We start from the raw sequence: 18,788 nt of genomic DNA, 5'->3' as shown, positions 1-18,788 counted from the left end.
ATGAGGTCATTAACAGACTTAGTATTGGAGAACACGTGTTCAGCGCTCTAACAGGCTTTTTACGCTTCGTTTCCCAAGGTACATATTCCTGTTTGATAAAGTGGTCATTGTGTGCAAGCGGAAAGGCTACTGCTATGAACTGAAGGAGATCATTGAGCTGCAGTCGTACAAAATGTCTGACGACCCCATGAACAACAGGGACATGAAGAAGGTAGGCAGCAGCGTTGAGCACTTTAAAACGAGGGACGCACAATTTCCCTCAACAGCCTGCTGAAGGGACACGCTCAGCCCAGGTTCTGCAATATTTTAGCAAAGATTACAAATGGTGTCCTTGAGGTAGAATTGCGGTGACGGTAATTTCAGATAAGCGAGCTCATGTGTAATGCATTAAAGTGTCAGATCTGTATGCATTGTGCAAGCCTGTGCTCTGAAGAACATGTAAATTAAATGAATACTGCTGTGTGCATTTTCCACCAATCTAACCATTCTTTTGAATCTGCATGTGTGGTCGTGTGCATGTGTAACTGAATCTTCTCTGGTGTGTTTCTCTTTGCATGCTTACCAGTCGAGTGGAAAAATGGTAAGCTGAAGCAATCCTTAACTCATCTTCTCATTGCAGCTAGTGTGTGTGTGTGTGTGTGTGTGTGTGTGTGTGTGTGTGTGTGTGTGTGTGTCTGTGTGTCTGTGTGTTTGGTGTTGGGTCATGCCATGATTGCATGTGCACCCACTGGCTATGTGATTCTCTTACGCTTTTGTCAGATGCATTCCCAAGCATGAACAGTATCTCTTGCTTAGCTCCAAAGGGAACGTGTAGGTTATAAAAATGACAATTTATTAGTATACATCATCGTGTAGGTGAAGTTGTTACAACCCTCCCAAATGTCCGTCCCCACCCAGTGGTGTAAAGTAAAAATCATTTAAAGTTTTTTTTTTGGAGTACCTGTACTATTTATATATTTTTAAATTTTTTTACTTTTACTTCACTAAATACATTTTAGGGCTCCCGAGTGGCGCGGTGGTCTCAGACACTGCATCTCAGTGCAAGAGGTGTCACTGCAGTCCCTGGTTCAAATCCAGACTGCATCACATCTGGCTGTGATTGGGAGTCCCATAGGGCGGCGCACAATTGGCACAGCGTCGTCCGGGTTTGGCCGGGGTAGGGAGTCATTATAAATAAGAATTTGTTCTTAACTGACTTGCCTAGTTAAATAAAGGTTACATTTTTAAAAATCCTGAAGAAAATAATGTACTTTATACTCCATACATTTTCCCTGACATCCAAATGTACTCGTTAAATTTTGAATGGCTAGCAGAACAGGAAAATGGTCCAATTCACAGTTATCAAGAGAACATTCCTGGTCATCCCTACTACCTCTAGCGGACTTACTAAACACACGTGCTTTGTTTGTAAATTATTCAATTAAAAAACAAACATATCGTGCCATCTGGTTTGCTTAATAAAAGGAACTTGAAATTATTTATACTTTTGAAACTCAAGTATATTTAAAACCAAATACTTCTAGACATTTACTCAAGTAGTATTTTAATGGATAACTGTCACTTTTACTATCAAGGTGTCTTTACTTTTACTCAAGTATGACAATTGGTTACTTTTCCCACCACTGCTCTCCTCCACTCTCTCCATCAATGCCTCTGTTTCTTTCTTTCCTCCATCACTTCCTCATCCTCTCTTTCTCTGCAGTGGTCCTATGGCTTCTACCTGATCCACCTGCAAGGGAAGCAGGGTTTCCAGTTCTTCTGTAAAACAGAGGACACCAAGAGGAAATGGATGGAGCAGTTTGAGATGGCCATGTGAGTACAGTAGTAGGTCTACTGTAGCAATATACATCACCGTGGATCTTTTAGACGAATCAGATCCATTTCAAAATTGTGTATTTCCTCCAATCCTGAAGGTCCAACATCAAGCCGGAGAAAGCCACGGCCAATCAGCACAACTTCCAGATGCACACGTTTGAGAAGGACACCAACTGCCGAGCCTGCAAGATGCTGTTGAGGTGAGACTTGGAAAAAGACGCAGGGACTCCTGCTATGTACCTGTACACCTACATCAGATCGTTCACGTGGCCTTATCATCTGCTTTGTTGACGGAAGACATCACTGTTTTTCAATGGGATGTTAGTGGTACTTACTGATGCTACACACTTAATGTGTTATGCAGTCTTTTGAGGCTGCCAGCCTCAATAAACTCCCTGAATGACAAATCAGCCAGCCTTTGCGTCTGTTTGATTTGACTGACAGCTAAAACATGCACGTACACTTTTCCAAAGCCAACCATTACAGTCGGCATGCATCTAGGTTGACAAATTGAGGACATTTGGAGACGCAGGAAACACACACCTGTTTAGGCGAGGTGCTGGATAGCGGAGTGGAACACGTGGAAAAGAAAAGGAGAGCCTCACACTCTAGGAGCTCAGATGCAATAATGGGGCGGCAGGTAGCCTAGTGGTTAGAGCGTTGGACTAGTAACTGGAAGGTTGCAAGTTCAAATCCCCGAGCTGACGAGGTACAAATCTGTCGTTCTGCCCCTGAACAGGCAGTTAACCCACTGTCATAGAAAATAAGAATTTGTTCTTAACTGACCTGCCTAGTTAAATAAAGGTAAAATAAAATAAAAATAGCCTAATAACCAGCGTTTTGACAGACAAGCTGTGTTCATCAGGGACAATGTGAGTGCTCTAGCCTGCCACTACCACACTACCACCTCTGTTACAGTGGCTGTCTACACTCTATACTTGATGCAATATATTGACCCAAAAACGGCATAGTAGCGGCACTGACCTACATTCCCTCCCCGTCTTGTGGAAAGGACCAGTGTGCTGCTACCACTAGCTGCTAACTGTATAATTGCATCAGTAGCCCCAGTGTATCAGCCTGTGATGTATGGTGTTGGCTATTGGACATGGCAGTGTATACACTGTATTTTACATAGCGCAAGAAGTAATCCACTTAAAAAAGAGTGGACTGCTTACGGTGGATGTAGTAACAGAACATTGAATTCATGTCTATTTAGCCAAGGCTTTTATTTGGGTTAACACAAGTACACAGTGTGGCGCCACACAGGAATCAAACCTGAAGCTTTTGGAACAACAGTGTATACTAGGAAAATACTAGCACAGAATCACATACGGTGCATGTTGTGTATTCTATTCAGAGTGGTGTTTTGATAAAGACCTGTCCTAGCTGGTCAGGGTTAGGAATGATCCTCTCTCTCTCTGTGTATCTCACTCTCTATCTCTCTCTCTGTGTATCTCACTCTCTATCTCTCTCTCTGTGTATCTCACTCTCTATCTCTCTCTCTGTGTATCTCACTCTCTATCTCTCTCTGTGTATCTCTCACTCTCTATCTCTCTCTCTGTGTATCTCACTCTCTCTATCTCTCTCTCTGTGTATCTCACTCTCTCTATCTCTCTCTGTGTATCTCACTATCTCTATCTCTCTCTCTGTGTATCTCACTATCTCTATCTCTCTCTCTGTGTATCTCACTCTCTATCTCTCTCTCTGTGTATCTCACTCTCTATCTCTCTCTGTGTATCTCACTCTCTCTATCTCTCTCTGTGTATCTCACTCTCTCTATCTCTCTCTGTGTATCTCACTCTCTCTATCTCTCTCTCTGTGTATCTCACTCTCTCTATCTCTCTCTGTGTATCTCACTCTCTCTATCTCTCTCTCTGTGTATCTCACTCTCTATCTCTCTCTCTGTGTATCTCACTCTCTATCTCTCTCTCTGTGTATCTCACTCTCTCTATCTCTCTCTGTGTATCTCACTCTCTCTATCTCTCTCTCTGTGTATCTCACTATCTCTCTCTCTGTGTATCTCACTATCTCTCTCTCTGTGTATCTCACTATCTCTCTCTCTGTGTATCTCACTATCTCTCTCTCTGTGTATCTCACTCTCTATCTCTCTCTGTGTATCTCACTCTCTATCTCTCTCTGTGTATCTCACTCTCTCTATCTCTCTCTCTCTGTGTGTGTATCTCACTCTCTCTATCTCTCTCTCTGTGTATCTCACTCTCTCTATCTCTCTTTCTGTGTATCTCACTCTCTCTATATCTCTCTCTCTGTGTATCTCACTCTCTCTCTCTCTGTGTATCTCACTCTCTCTCTCTCTCTCTCTGTGTATCTCACTCTCTCTGTATATCTCTCTCTGTGTATCTCACTCTCTCTCTCTCTTTCTCTCTCTGTGTATCTCACTCTCTCTCTCACTCTCTCTCTGTATCTCACTCTCTCTCTCTGTGTATCTCACTCTCTCTATATATCTCTCTCTGTGTATCTCACTCTCTCTATATCTCTCTCTCTGTGTATCTCACTCTCTCTGTATATCTCTCTCTGTGTATCTCACTCTCTCTCTCTTTCTCTCTCTGTGTATCTCACTCTCTCTATCTATCTGTGTATCTCTCTCTCTCTCTCTGTGTATCTCTCACTCTATCTCTCTCTCTCCCAGGGGGATATTCTACCAGGGGTATTACTGTTCCCATTGTGGGACTGGAGCGCACAAAGAGTGTCTAGAGTGCATCACCATCTGTAAAATAAGTAGGTTTCTCCACCCTCTACTTAACACTTATTCATTACAGTGGTACTACAGAGATATAAGAGGAACTTGAAGTGAAGTGTTACTGACCAGTTTCCCTAGATACAGACAGTTCTATGGGACATGCTTAACTCGTGAGTTGTACCATTTAGGTGACCATCTGCTCTTTCTCTCTCACATTTTTTCAGATCCACTCGACACAGTGAGTGTTTCACCCTCCCTTAGACATTCAGATTTATCACCGTTTGAAGAATGAAATCTATTGTTTGATGAATTAATTACCATTTTGTTGCTGTATTGGTAACTGATTGATTAATCTGTTAGAACATGAATACTATTAGCTCTTAGAGCTCCCTAATCTTGACACTGTTGCTGTGTTTATCCTTCCCCTTTCAGGAACCTGGACTACCACCATCGGGTAGGAATGCTGTTCGTATTGGAAATCATATAGCACAGTGTAATTAATGTTAGGCAGTCAGGAGTGCTACAATGTACAGTAGACGTTGATAAAGATTGCTCTCAAGCTGTCAAACTAACTTGAAGTTGGCTGGAATGTGGAGTAGAGCTACAGCTCTCTGCTGCTATCTAGTGGAAGACTACAATGCAAGAGCTGATTGAGAATACTAACACAAGTGATGGAAGTGTTGAAATGTTATATGGAGAATTCTGTGCAGTCTCAATAGCCCAAGTGAAGAGTCTTCAGCTTATCTAACTGTATGCATTTTATCCTGGCTCCAGGTCCCAAAATGGTGGCAGTGAGGAACTATCATGGGACACCTGTTCCTCCAGGGAAGCCTCCACTCTCCTTCCAGACAGGCGACTTCATCGAGCTGCTGAAGGGGGAACCTGACACCACCTGGTGGGAGGTAAAATCACTCCCTGGCCCCTATAAATACTGACTATAGGTTACACATACACATTCTGATGAGCATGCCCAATGTGCTCCTACATCCAGCCATAGCAACACAGTTGTTGTATATCGACACCGAGTGTCTCTCTCTCTCCCAGGGAAAGCTTCTCCAAACCCAGAAGAGTGGCTTCTTTCCTAACAACTGTGTAAAGCCTTGTTTGGACCCCAAGGTAAAGGAGCCCTCACATACACATTCACTCACTCATGACTCTACTTATGAAATCTCTAATGCTGATTTTGTGGTTGTCACCACAGCCTTTGTTCCAGTCCTTCCCCAGCCGGCAGTCCTCAAGGGAAACAGACTACTATGCATACCCATGGTACGACCCTTCACAGACATTTCAAAAGTTGTGATATTCAGTCTAGTTTGCAAGTACCCCTCTCCTAATTTCTCTGTAGTAAATACATTGTATTACTGTGGTATTACTCTGTTAGGACAGTGTATTACTACATTAGGACAGCGTATTACTACGTTAGGACAGTGTATTATTACATTACGACAGCGTATTACTATGTTAGGACAGTGTATTACTATGTTAGGACAGCGTATTACTATGTTAGGACAGTGTATTACTATGTTAGGACAGCGTATTACTATGTTAGGACAGCGTATTACTATGTTAGGAAAGCGTATTACTATGTTAGGAAAGCGTATTACTATGTTAGGACAGCGTATTACTATGTTAGGACAGCGTATTACTATGTTAGGACAGCGTATTACTATGTTAGGACAGCGTATTACTATGTTAGGACAGCGTATTACTATGTTAGGACAGCGTATTACTATGTTAGGACAGCGTATTACTATGTTAGGACAGCGTATTACTATGTTAAGACAGTGTATTACTATGTTAGGACAGTGTATTACTATGTTAGGACAGCGTATTACTATGTTAGGACAGTGTATTACTATGTTAGGACAGCGTATTACTATGTTAGGAAAGCGTATTACTATGTTAGGACAGCGTATTACTATGTTAGGACAGCGTATTACTATGTTAAGACAGTGTATTACTATGTTAGGACAGCGTATTACTATGTTAGGACAGTGTCTTACTATGTTAGGACGGCGCATTACTATGTTAACACAGTGTATTACTATGTTAGGACAGCGTATTACTATGTTAAGACAGTGTATTACTATGTATTTTCTAAAGTCCATCAGTGACCTGTGTTCCCCCTCAACGTCCCGTCAGGTTTGCTGGCAACATGGAACGGACACAGGCTGACAACCTGTTGAAGTCCCACAGCAGTGGGACATACCTGATCAGAGAGAGGACTGCTGAGGCAGAGAGGTTCGCCATCAGCATCAAGTTAGTGTTTACCCTGATTTACCCTAACAAAGAAAAATCACAGAAGACTTATCTTTCTCAGTAACACTAACAAATCCCCCATTCCTTCACGTATTTTATAGTGAAAGCCACATTCATATCGAAATGGATATTTGTTGTGTACACTACCAGGAAGTTGTCATACAGTTTGTGATGCCATTGGAGTGAGTTAGACCATGCCCTGTGGACATGTGCAATTGTGTATGTCTCCACATGCATCTGAGTGACTGGCTGCAACTGCAGCGAGGAGAGGGGAAATTATCATTTATTTTGTAGAGATTTTTATTAAGTAAACTATATTAGGCTTACACACAGTAATAATGAAAAGCTCCACACATGACATATTTCAAACCCAGAACTCCTACCGGGAGCTGCAAGACCCACTGTAGTCCTGTTCCCGTGTCCACCTCTAATGCCCACGCTGTCAGCTCCCACCTCTGTGGATCTTCTGCAGTCACTGCAGTACTTTTGTCTCCAATAGGTTCAATGATGAAGTAAAGCATATTAAAGTCATTGAGAAAGACAGCTGGATCCACATCACTGAGGCTAAGAAGTTTGAGAGTCTACTGGTAAGAGAGCTTTCATCAATCAGTCACATAATGTCACATACTATTTGTAATGCTTATATGGTCAGTGAATGTCTTTCTCTTGTGCTCTGTCTGGCAGGAGTTGGTGGAGTACTATCAGTCTCATTCGCTGAAGGAGAGTTTCAAGCTGCTAGACACAACATTACGATATCCCTACAAATCTAGAGAACGGGGTCCGGCTTCACGGGCCAGCACTCGCTCTCCAGGTGAGCCCATCCCTGGTGAGACTCCCTCCTCTCTCTTACTCTTCTGTCTGCCAATACCACAGATGCACACATAGGAGACATCCCTATTCAGTCAATCCATGCCTTCATCCAGAGTCTTCACTGCACAGAGTTAACTGAGAGGGGCAGGCTGCTGGTTGGTTTCTCCACCCGCCTCTCTCCTCCCAGAACAGGAAACACCCAGCCAGGCCAGTCACCCCGCAAGGCTCAGTCCCTCCCAGAGTCACCACCTCCCCTGACCCATGCAGCCAGCCAGAGGGAGGAAGGCTGGGATTCCTGGCAGCTGTCTCAGGCCCTGGGCTGGCTGACTGGCTGGCTGGGTGTCAGGCCAGCTGAATGGGCTTTGTTGAACACCCTCAATCATTAGATGTATAATAAATGATTCTGCCCTGCTCTCTGCTCTGGCCAGACTCCCACACTGATCTGCCTTTGTTTGCTCTCTCTCCAGCCAGGCCCAATTGGCACCAACAACACATTTTTCCCCTCCATTTTTCTGGTCAGCGTGGAAATGGATGGTGACAATGGGCTTGTTGATCTGTGTGTGTGGGTTGGAGGGGTTGGAAGGGGTGGAGTCTAGGGGAGAGAACAAGAGGATACAGCGCCTCTGGCGGATTGGACATTTGTCATGGTTGGTTTTTCAGTGTGTGAGGCATGGGTATAGAATGGGGGTAGTGTTTTTTTTCTCTTGATTTAGGCTTGTTTTTCCATGGGGGACAAAGCCCTATGTATGTGTTGGCCACCTTGATCTCTGGCCAGCCATTACAAGCTCCCTAATGAGTTTTCTCTTTTCTTTTCTTTCTTCTCTCTCTCTTTCTTTTCTCCTCTTTCCCCTTTTCCCTCTTTCACTGACTGTCTCAGCAGCCATTGGTGCTTCCTACAACTTCTCCTTCCTCAGTCCTCAGGGTCTCAACTTCTCCTCCTCTCAGAGCTCAGCCCCCTTCTGGTCAGGTACTCTCTCCTCCTTCTCTTCAAGTCTTCTTCTTCTTCCCTCTGAACTCTAGCAAGCAAGCCACCTCTCCTCTCCTCTCACATCCCTTTTCCTCCCATATTCTTTCGTAGCTGTCAAAGGTTCTCCTCCCGGTTGTCATGTGTCATCACTGTAAAAGCATGAGGTTTTCACCCATTACATTGATAGGAGCATATATTGAGTGTGTGACTTTCTTTCTTAGTTTGTTTGTGTCGTTGATGTGCCATCATTGAAAAGGCATTGAATTAACAGCAGAGAACATTGCAGAGGCCCAATTTACTGTACGTACGTAGACTGGGGAACCTATAGTTTTATTACATGAACAGACTCCTTTGTTGCAGGTCTATGGGAGGGGGTTATATAATGTATAGATTATGTATTTAACAGAGATCCTAATGATTATTGTGCAATATTGATATTATCAACAGAGCAGACAAAAAGAGATGAAGACAAAGGCAAGTTTGTGTCTCTTTGCTGGAATATTTTGCCTTAGTTGTCATGGTGATGCCTTGAGGGCGTACAGGAGTGTGTGACTTTCTTTCTTTCTTTTATTGTGTCACCGATGTGACATCATTAGGTAGAGTATTGCATTAACTCATTTATTTAGAATATAAAACTTAAGTAACTGGGTCAAGGGGTAAAGAACCCATCTTAAGTTTCAAGTTTTAATGTCACGTGCACAAGTACAGTGAAATGCCTTTCTTGCCAGCTCCAAACCCAACGATGCAGTAATCAATATCAATGTAGCACGAAAAATATCACAAGGTAGAACAAAAACACACAATAAATAAAATAAAAAATCATGCCCAATCCTCTCCTCCAACCCTAAACTCCACTACTGTCTGTAAATGTTCTGCACTGTAGGATCTGTAAGTTACCTGTGGAACACCAATGTGTCTGCTCTCTCTGCACTGTTATCCCACGGACTCTAATGTCATTGTTGCAGTTTTCACACCGAGGGTGGTCAGCACAGCGGTGGCCAGGTACAATTTTGCAGCACGGGACATGAGGGAGCTGTCACTCAGAGAAGGAGACATTGTCAAGATCTACAGCAAGATTGGAGGAGACCAGGGCTGGTGGAAGGGAGAGGCCAATGGCAGGGTGAGAGAGAACCAATATAGCAGGGGCGTAAGATATGGTATTCATGTTATTACAATGTTGTTACAATAATAATTGCTGTGTGGTTACACAGGTAAGAGAGCAATGTAATGTAAAGTGTAACCTCAAAGTGAAGTCTGCAATGTTAACATCTAATTCATCATTTGCCCCTCTGAAATCTAGAAGCCTTTCTTTAGGCTACCGTATTAGATCATTTTATTCATTTATTTTTGTACTATTTACCCCTTTTTTCTCCACAATTTCTGACAGGTTTCTGTTCTCATTGCTGTGTGTGTCTGACATTTTAGATTGGCTGGTTTCCTTCAACATATGTTGACGAAGAAGGAGTTCAGTGAGGTTCTGATGTCACCACGGCTCCTGTCCAATCACATCACACCTCGCTCCACAGTCCTCAGAAAGGACTAGTTGGTTTCCAGGGAAACACCATGTGGAATACTTTTTGCTGGATACTGATTTTGCAGTGAACAATGTTTCTATTCCGGTTTTCTTCCTACGCATCGGCTTTGCTTATGTTGTCTTTTTGTAAGATCTTGTCCTGTTTGATCTCTGTGAGGAAAAACTGGATTCCAGTCTGTCTGCCTCTGGTTGTTCTGAGGGGGCTGACATGAACTGAGAAACATTGCAGAGAGAGGCCCAACATACTCTACGTACAGAGACTGGGGAACCTATAGTTTATTACATGAACAGACTCCTCCTTTGTTGCAGGTCTATGGGAGGGGGTAATATAATGTATAGATAATTTATTTAACAGAGATCCTAACGATTAATGTGTGAAATGGATATTAGCAACACAGCAGAGAAAAAGAGATGAAGAAAAATACAGATTTGTGTCTCTTTGCTGAAGATTTTGCCTTAGTTGTCATGGCGATGCCTTGAGGGCGTAAAAGAGAGGTGGAAGGAGAAACGCCAGGATTAGTTTGTCTTGCACACACACACACACACACACACACTCACTTGCCCTGACCACTATAACATTATGGTGCCTTTTGAAGTGTGGTTAATACTCACAGGATTCGTCAGTTATGGTCCATGGACCACCGCCAGCTTTCAGTCGAGCTCTACCCGTCCAACCTCTACTGCAGAGTGCACTATGGATGGGGAAGAAGAAGGAAGGGGGGAGGTGCAACATTTGGGACACAGCTCCAGTCCTTAACCCTCTGTTCATTCATTCAACCCCCTTTTCATCTGAAGACAGACAGACAGTGCCCTCAGAAGCATTGCACTGGAGTTGGGGAACTGTTTCTGACGCAGCCAAAACAGAACTCTGACTCACCGTGGGGTGTAATGGCAGGTAGAATGGGTGTACAGATAGAAGGTTCACATCAGTCTCAGCACTTTAAGTCTATGGGTACTCCTCGCAATCAACAGGGGGCAAAAAAAGGGAAATTGAAGTCAGTCTAACACTCACCTAATGCACTGAATATCTATCTTGGTGTTCAACATTTTTGTTGGTTTTATTTTGTTTTATTTAGTAAAAGACCAAACTTTACTTGCTAAAAACTGGACCAACCGTAAATTATTTTAAAGCCAAATGCAACTTATTTTTTATATTAATTTCCGTATGAACTTCAACCTAGAGACTTTTATTATCAATTTGGTTGTACCTTGCCTTATTTACAGATGGACACATGGTCCTGGGATTTTAGGAAGTTTAAAATGATGAAAATTCTCTGAATTTTCTTTTTGGTGCTGTGGTGTCTGGTGAAGTAATATGGCAGCTCCATGAATTACTCCGAATCAAAAAGTCAACATCATTATGATGATCTACCTGAAAATAATATGTCACAATAGAAATATATTGAATGCAGTCATACACTTTCTAGCTCCAAGGGGAAACAGTGCACCAGATTGAATCTAGCCTACAGTGCAGAAAGACACACTGGATCATTGACTGACCACATCCATGTAATCAGCTATTGAAGATAAAGATGGCTGCCATATTCTCTGGTTTCCTATCCCATCCCAGGTCAGTTGTCAACCCCAAGTACCCACAATAATTGACTGACCAGGTGATTCAAACAGTGACATTAGCTGAAAAACTAAGACTGATGTGGTGGAAGAGGAAAGAGTACTGTAGGTTTCTGATCGTATGTGACTATGTTGTGTGTATTCCCACTACTCCCAAACATAACTCCTGACACCTAGGACATGAAGGGTTGATTTTGGGGGGAGTACATGTTGGCTAAGGGGGGGGGGGGGGACTACTTAGTCGCTGTTTGTGTAGTGGAGAAAACTCATTGCATGTGGTTAAAGATATTTCAACTCCTATCAGTACATCCTCAAAAAATAACTTAATAGTGTACATTTTTCTTTGAATGGTTGAGTATTTCCAAAATGTGGTCTATCAATGAAATAAATATTTCTCTTTTTGCCTACATTTGATGTTACTGTTTCTATTTATGGAATTGTTTTATGAGTTACTTAATCTTTTATTGATATTTTTTCAGACAAAGCCCTGTAAAATAACTAATACTTTTGAACGTAAGGTGAACAAGATGATGGCGACAAACATGGTCGCCCTGTTTCTAGCTCCTAGACAACTCTGCAGTATTTTTCTTGATGTTGTGGTTGTTGTTATTTCATACATTATTTGATCAGAATGTTATTACCTACAGCCAAAAATACGTTTGGGATATTAGATTGGCGGTCACTCACCAGCTTTTCGACCAGAAATGTGACTTTCCTGAATCTGATCCTTTTGTTTGAACTTTTGTTTGAACTGAATGCAATTTTATTCATCCCAGCGGCTGCTCCAATACACTGTAGCCGGAGAAGGAGAATAAGGTCTGGTCTCCTAGTCAGACTCCGGAGGCTTGCATACCTCCACCACTTCCAAGTACTCCCTAACCATCAGTCCCTGGACAATAAAGTAGATGAGCTCAGGGCGAGGATCTCTGTATAGAGAGACATCAGGGACCGTAACAGACTCTGTTTCATGAAATCATGGCTCTCTCCAGATATACTGTCCCCATCCATTCAGCAAGCGGGGTTCTCCATCCATTGTGTGGACAGGAAGAAAGAATAAATGATAATAAAGGAAATCTGAGGAAAATGCTAAAAAAAGTTCGATCAACACATCTCCCGTGCTACTCGCGCATCGAGATCACTGGTCCATTGCTACACTCACTTCTGGGATGGCTACTAGGCCCTCCACCACCCTCCCTTCGGAAAATCAGATTGCCTCTATTTTGCTCCTCCCCTCCTATAAGCAAAAACTTCAACAGGATCTACCCGTGGTAAAGACTTTTCAATGTTGGTCTAACCATTTGGAATCTATGCTTCAAGATTGTTTTGATCACGCTGACTTTTAAATGTTCCAGGTTGGCTCTGAGAATAGTATTGACATACACTGACTCGGTGACAGAGTTCATCAGGAAGTGCATAGAGGATGTTATTCCCACTGTGACAATGATAACTTATACTTTTTGACTGTATGTTTTAATTTATTGTAAGAAACAAAAAAAGGAATATATATATATAAAGTTGAAGTCGGAAGTTTACATACACCTTAGCCAAATACATTTAAACTCAGTTTTTCACAATTCCTGACATTTAATCCTAGTAAAAAGTCCCTGTTTTAGGTCAGTTAGGATCATCACTAAAGGCAAATTTCATCATTCGAAAACCCTATTGCAATTATGTTAACACAGCTGATAACTGTTGTCCTGGTTAAAGAAGCAATGCACCTTGCCTTCTTTAGACTAGTTGAGTATAAAGAGTAGCAGCATTTGTGGGTTCGATTACAGGCTCAAAATGATCAGAAACAAATAACTTTCTTCTGAAACTCGTCAGTCTATTCTTGTTTTACGAAATGAAGGTTATTCCATGCAAGAAATTGCCAAGAAACTGAAGATCTCGTACAACGCTGTGTACTTCTACCTTCACAGAACAGTGCAAACTGTCTCTAACCAGAATAGAAAGAGGAGTGGGAGGCCCCGGTGCACAACTGAGCAAGAGGACAAGCACATTAGAGTGTCTAGTTTGAGAAACAGATGCCTCAGAAGTCCTCAACTGGCAGCTTTTAAAAAAGTACCCGCAAAACACCAGTCTCAACATCAACAGTGAAAGGCAACTCTGGGATACTGGCCTTCTAGGCAGAGTTCCTCTGTCCAGTGTCTGTGTTATTTTGCCCATCTTAATCTTTTCTTTTTATTGGCCAGTCTGAGATATGGTATTTCTTTGCAACTCTGCCTAGAAGGCCAGCATCCCAGAGTCACCTCTTTACTGACCCCAAAATTTAGAACGGCAGTGAATATATAAAAAATGTAGAACTTATCCAAACCAAAAACCGTGGATAGATAGCAGCCTTTGCGCAAAACTGAAAGCGCGAACCACTGTATTTCACCACCGAAAGGTGACTGGAAACATGGACGTGTACAAACAGACCAATGCCCTCCGTAAGGCAATCAAAGAGGCAAAACAACAGTACAGGGACAAGTTAAACACCTTCTTCGCCCACTACGAGGAAAACACAGAGCCGTCGATGCAGGCCACCACCACTCACAAGCACTCGTTTTCCGTGACCGACATGAGTAAGATATTTAAGCTTGTTAACCCTCGCAAGGATGTTGGCCCAGACAGCATCCCAAGCTGTGTCCTCAGCGCATTGGGGTGGCAGGGTAGCCTAGTGGTTAGAGCGTTGGACTAGTAACCGAAAGGTTGCAAGTTTAAATCCCTGAGCTGACAAGTTACAAATCTGTCGTTCTGCCCCTGAACAGGCAGTTAACCCACTGTTCCTAGGCCGTCATTGAAAATAAGAATTTTTTCTTAACTGACTTGCCTGGTTAAATAAAGGTAAAAAAAAAAATAATAAAAAAAAAAATGTGCAGACCAGTTGGGAGCAAGAGGGAGCACGCCCCCATCCACATCGATGGGGCCAGCAGTGGAGACGGTGAAAAGAATCAAGTTCCTCTGATCAATGACAACTTGAAATGTTCCATCCACACAGACAGTGTGGTGAAGAAAGTGCAACAGTGTGCCTACAACCTCAGGAGGCTGAAGAAATTTGGCTTGGCCCCTAAGACCCCCTACAGATGCACCATTGAGAACATTGTGTCTGGCTGTATCACCATCTGGTACAGCAATTGCACCATCCGCAAACGCAGGGCTATCCGGAGGGTGGTACGGTAATCCCAACACATCACCGGGGCTTACCACACCAAGGACCTCAGTCACCCGAGCCACGGCCTGTTCACCTTAACACCCACTAGAAGGCAGTTACTGTTACTAGCCGGCTATCACTTGATACTCTACCCTGCACCTTAGAGACTGCTGCCCTCTGTACATAGTCATTGACACTGGTCAATTTAATAATAATGTTCACATACTGTTTTACCCACTTCATATGTGTAAACCGCATTCTAGTCCAGGATCATCCTATATAACTACTGCTGTACATACCTTTCCTATTCAAATACAGTCCATACTGTCTATACACACCATTATATACATATGCACAAATCAGAGGGAAATGTGATCTTTTATAGGCTCCATCTTGTGGACATCTGCTGACACAACAACTGATGAGCAGCTGTTAGCATTGAACGTGAGAATACATCATCTGGGTCACTGGCGTAGCACCAGCAACACGTCATAAACCATTAAAGAAATGTTGAGAATTATAGTACATTTGCTCTAAAACTGCAACATTTTCTCTTAGCCTCATCAAATCAAATTGTATTGGTCACATACACATGGTTAGCAGATGTTAATGCGAGTGTAGCGAAATCCTTGTGCTTCATGTTCCAACAGTGCAGTAATATATAACAAGTAATCAAACAATTCCACAACAACTACCGAATACACACAAATCTAAAGGGATGGAATAAGAATATGTACATATAAATATATGGATGAGCGATGAACGACCGGCATAGGCAAGATGCAATAGATGGTATAAAATATATTATATACATATGAGATGAGTAATGTAAGATATATAAACATTATTAAAGTGGCATTAAATCAAATCAATTTTATTTGTCAAATACCGTAATTTCTGGACTATTAAGCGCACCTGAATATAAGCCGCACCCACTGAATTTAAAAAATAAATGTATTTTGTACATAAATAAGCCACACATGTATATAAGCCGCAGGTGCCTACCAGTACATTGAAACAAATGAACTTTACGCAGCTTTTAAACGAAACACGGCTTATTACAAAAATTAATAGGCCTTTAAATGAAACACGGCTTGTAACAAAAATAAATAGGCTTTTAAACGAAACACGGCTTGTAACAAAAATAAATAGGCTTTAACAAAACACGGCTTGTAACAAAAATAAATAGGCTTTTAAACGAAACACGGCTTGTAACAAAAATAAATAGGCTTTTAAACGAAACACGGCTTGTACCAAAAATAAAAAAAATAGCAGGAAACAGTAGCCTAACAAGAAAGTCATTGGTCACTATCTACCTCCTCCTGTGCACTGAAACTACTGAAGTCATCTCCTTCGGTGTCGGAGTTGAATAGCCTCAGAATCGCTTCATCCGATGTTGGATCGTTTTCATTGTTGCTCTCCTCACTTTCATCCGGAGGCAAATTCCCCACTGAGCTCATGCTGCCCTCTTCAACACGCAGCAATCCAGCCTTTCGAAACCCGTTGATGATAGTGGCTTTTTTGACAATGCTCCACGCTGTCAGGACGCTGTCAGGACCCACTGGCAGACTTGACCGTAAGTTGCTCTTCGCATCATATGCATTTCTCTGTGTCTTTGCCATGATGAGGGTGACAAAATGACTACCGTAATCAGAATGATGGGAAGTTTGAGCGCACTTGATTTACATCACATTATGTGATGGTGCTCAGTTTTTTGGTGGCAGGAATCTTGTGAAAGCGGGAAAAATCCATAAATTAGCCGCGTCATTGTATAAGCCGCGAGGTTCAAAGCGTGGGAATAAAGTAGCGGTTTATAGTCCGGAAATTACGGTACACATGGTTAGCAGATGTTAATGCGAGTGTAGCGAAATGCTTGTGCTTCTAGTTCCGACAATAACCAACAAGTAATTAACCTAACAATTCCAAAACTACTACCTTATACACACAAGTGTAAAGGGATAAAGAATATGTACATAAAGATATATGAATGAGTGATGGTACAGAACGGCATAGGCAAGATGCAGTAGATGGTATAGAGTACAGTATATACATATGAGATGAGTAATGTAGGGTATGTAAACATAAAGTGGCATAGTTTAAAGTGGCTAGTGATACATGTATTACATAAAGATGCAGCAGTTTAAATGAGTACAGTATATACATATACATATGAGATGAGTAATGTACGGTATGTAAACATTATATTATGTGGCTTTGTTTAAAGTGGCGAGTGATACATTTTTCCATCAACTTCTATTATTAAAGTGGCTGGAGTTGAGTCAGTATGTTGGCAGCAGCCACTCAATGTTAGTGGTGGCTGTTTAACAGTCTTATGGCCTTGAGATAGAAGCTGTTTTTCAGTCTCTCAGTCCCTGCTTTGATGCACCTGTACTGACCTCGCCTTCTAGATGATAGCGGGGTGAACAGGCAGTGGCTCGGGTGGTTGTTGTCCTTGATGATCTTTATGGCCTTCCTGTGACATTGGGTGGCGTAGGTGTCCTGGAGGGCAGGTAGTTTGACCCCGGTGATGCGTTGTGCAGACCTCACTACCCTCTGGAGAGCCTTGCAGTTGTGGGCGGAGCAGTTGCCATACCAGGCGGTGATACAGCCCGACAGGATGCTCTCGATTGTGCATCTGTAGAAGTTTGTGAGTGTTTTTGATGACAAGCCGAATTTCTTCAGCGTCCTGAGGTTGAAGAGGCACTGCTGCGCCTTCTTCACAACGCTGTCTGTGTGGGTGGACCAATTCAGTTTGTCCGTGATGTGTACGCAGAGGAACTTAAAACTTACTACCCTCTCCACTACTGTCCCGTCGATATGGATAGGGGGGTGCTCCCTCTGCTGTTTCCTGAAGTCCACAATCATCTGCTTTGTTTTGTTGACGTTGAGTGTGAGGTTATTTTCCTGACACCACACTCCGGGAGCCCTCACCTACTCCCTGTAGGCCGTCTTGTCATTGTTGGTAATCAAGCCTACCACTGTCGTGTCGTCCACAAACTTGATGATTGAGTTGGAGGCGTGCATGGCCATGCAGTCGTGGGTGAACACGGAGTACAGGAGAGGGCTCAGAACGCACCCTTGTGGGGCCTCAGTGTTGAGGATCAGCGGGGTGGAGATGTTGCTACCTACCCTCACCACCTGGGGGCGGCCCGTCAGGAAGTCCAGTTGCACCGGGCGTGGTCGAGACCCAGGGTCTCGAGCTTAATGACGAGTTTGGAGGGTACTATGGTGTTACATGCTGAGCTGTAGTCGATGAACAGCATTCTCACATAGGTATTCCTCTTGTCCAGATGGGTTAGGGCAGTGTGGTTGTGATTGCATCGTCTGTGGACCTATTGGGGCGGTAACAAATTGGAGTTGGTCTAGGGTGTCAGGTAGGGTGGAGGTGATATTGTTCTTGACTAGTCTCTCAAAGCACTTCATGATGACGGAAGTGAGTGCTAAGGGGCGGTAGTCGTTTAGCTCAGTTACCTTAGCTTTCTTGGGAACAGGAACAATGGTGGCCCTTTTGAAGCATGTGGGAACAGCAGACTGGGATAAGGATTGATTGAATATGTCCGTAAACACACCAGCCAGCTAGTCTGCGCATGCTCTGAGGTCGCGGCTGGGGATGCCGTCTGGGCCTGCAGCCTTGCGAGGGTTAACACATTTAAATGTTTTACTCACGTCGGCTGCTTAAAGTGACTAGTGCTCCATTTATTAAAGTGGCCAATGATTTCGAGTCTGTATGTAGGCAGCAGTCTCTCTGTGTTAGTGATGGCTGTTTAACAGTCTGATGGCCTTGAGATAGAAGCTGTTTTTCAGTCTCAGTCCCTGCTTTGATGCACCTGTACTGACCTCGCCTTCTGGATGTTAGCGGGGTGAACAGGCAGTGGCTCAGGTAGTTGTTGTCCTTCATGATCTTTTTGGTTTTCCTGTGACATCGGGTGCTGTAGGTGTCCTGGAGGGCAGGTAGTTTTCCCCCGGGGATGCATTGTGCAGACCGAACCACCCTCTGGAG

At 43.0% G+C, this 18,788-nt stretch overlaps 1 protein-coding gene across 5 annotated transcripts in view; it reads left to right on the top strand.

The window, feature by feature from the left end:
* LOC135517920 (guanine nucleotide exchange factor VAV2-like) overlaps positions 1–11,873 on the top strand; it is a 242,752-nt gene extending 230,879 nt beyond the window's left edge. The window contains exons 14-29 of one of the 5 annotated variants that reach the window (XM_064942627.1): positions 79–211; positions 566–580; positions 1,703–1,812; positions 1,914–2,015; positions 4,463–4,551; positions 4,738–4,751; positions 4,946–4,967; positions 5,288–5,415; positions 5,558–5,629; positions 5,715–5,779; positions 6,656–6,772; positions 7,272–7,359; positions 7,457–7,583; positions 8,460–8,549; positions 9,515–9,669; positions 9,975–11,873. In XM_064942627.1, the coding sequence (XP_064798699.1) occupies positions 79–211; positions 566–580; positions 1,703–1,812; positions 1,914–2,015; positions 4,463–4,551; positions 4,738–4,751; positions 4,946–4,967; positions 5,288–5,415; positions 5,558–5,629; positions 5,715–5,779; positions 6,656–6,772; positions 7,272–7,359; positions 7,457–7,583; positions 8,460–8,549; positions 9,515–9,669; positions 9,975–10,022 (1,375 nt within the window). In that variant the 3' untranslated portion in view covers positions 10,023–11,873. Of the gene's footprint in view, positions 1–78; positions 212–565; positions 581–1,702; positions 1,813–1,913; positions 2,016–4,462; positions 4,552–4,737; positions 4,752–4,945; positions 4,968–5,287; positions 5,416–5,557; positions 5,630–5,714; positions 5,780–6,655; positions 6,773–7,271; positions 7,360–7,456; positions 7,599–8,459; positions 8,550–9,514; positions 9,670–9,974 lie in introns of all 5 variants that reach the window. The other 4 variants (XM_064942628.1, XM_064942630.1, XM_064942629.1 and 1 more) reach the window with 4 other exon arrangements.
* The last annotated feature ends 6,915 nt before the right edge of the window (positions 11,874–18,788 follow it).

Source organism: Oncorhynchus masou, chromosome 28 (genome assembly GCF_036934945.1).
Source record: "Oncorhynchus masou masou isolate Uvic2021 chromosome 28, UVic_Omas_1.1, whole genome shotgun sequence".
Classification (NCBI taxonomy): domain Eukaryota; kingdom Metazoa; phylum Chordata; class Actinopteri; order Salmoniformes; family Salmonidae; genus Oncorhynchus; species Oncorhynchus masou.
This window is presented reverse-complemented; position numbering and strand designations above follow the sequence as displayed.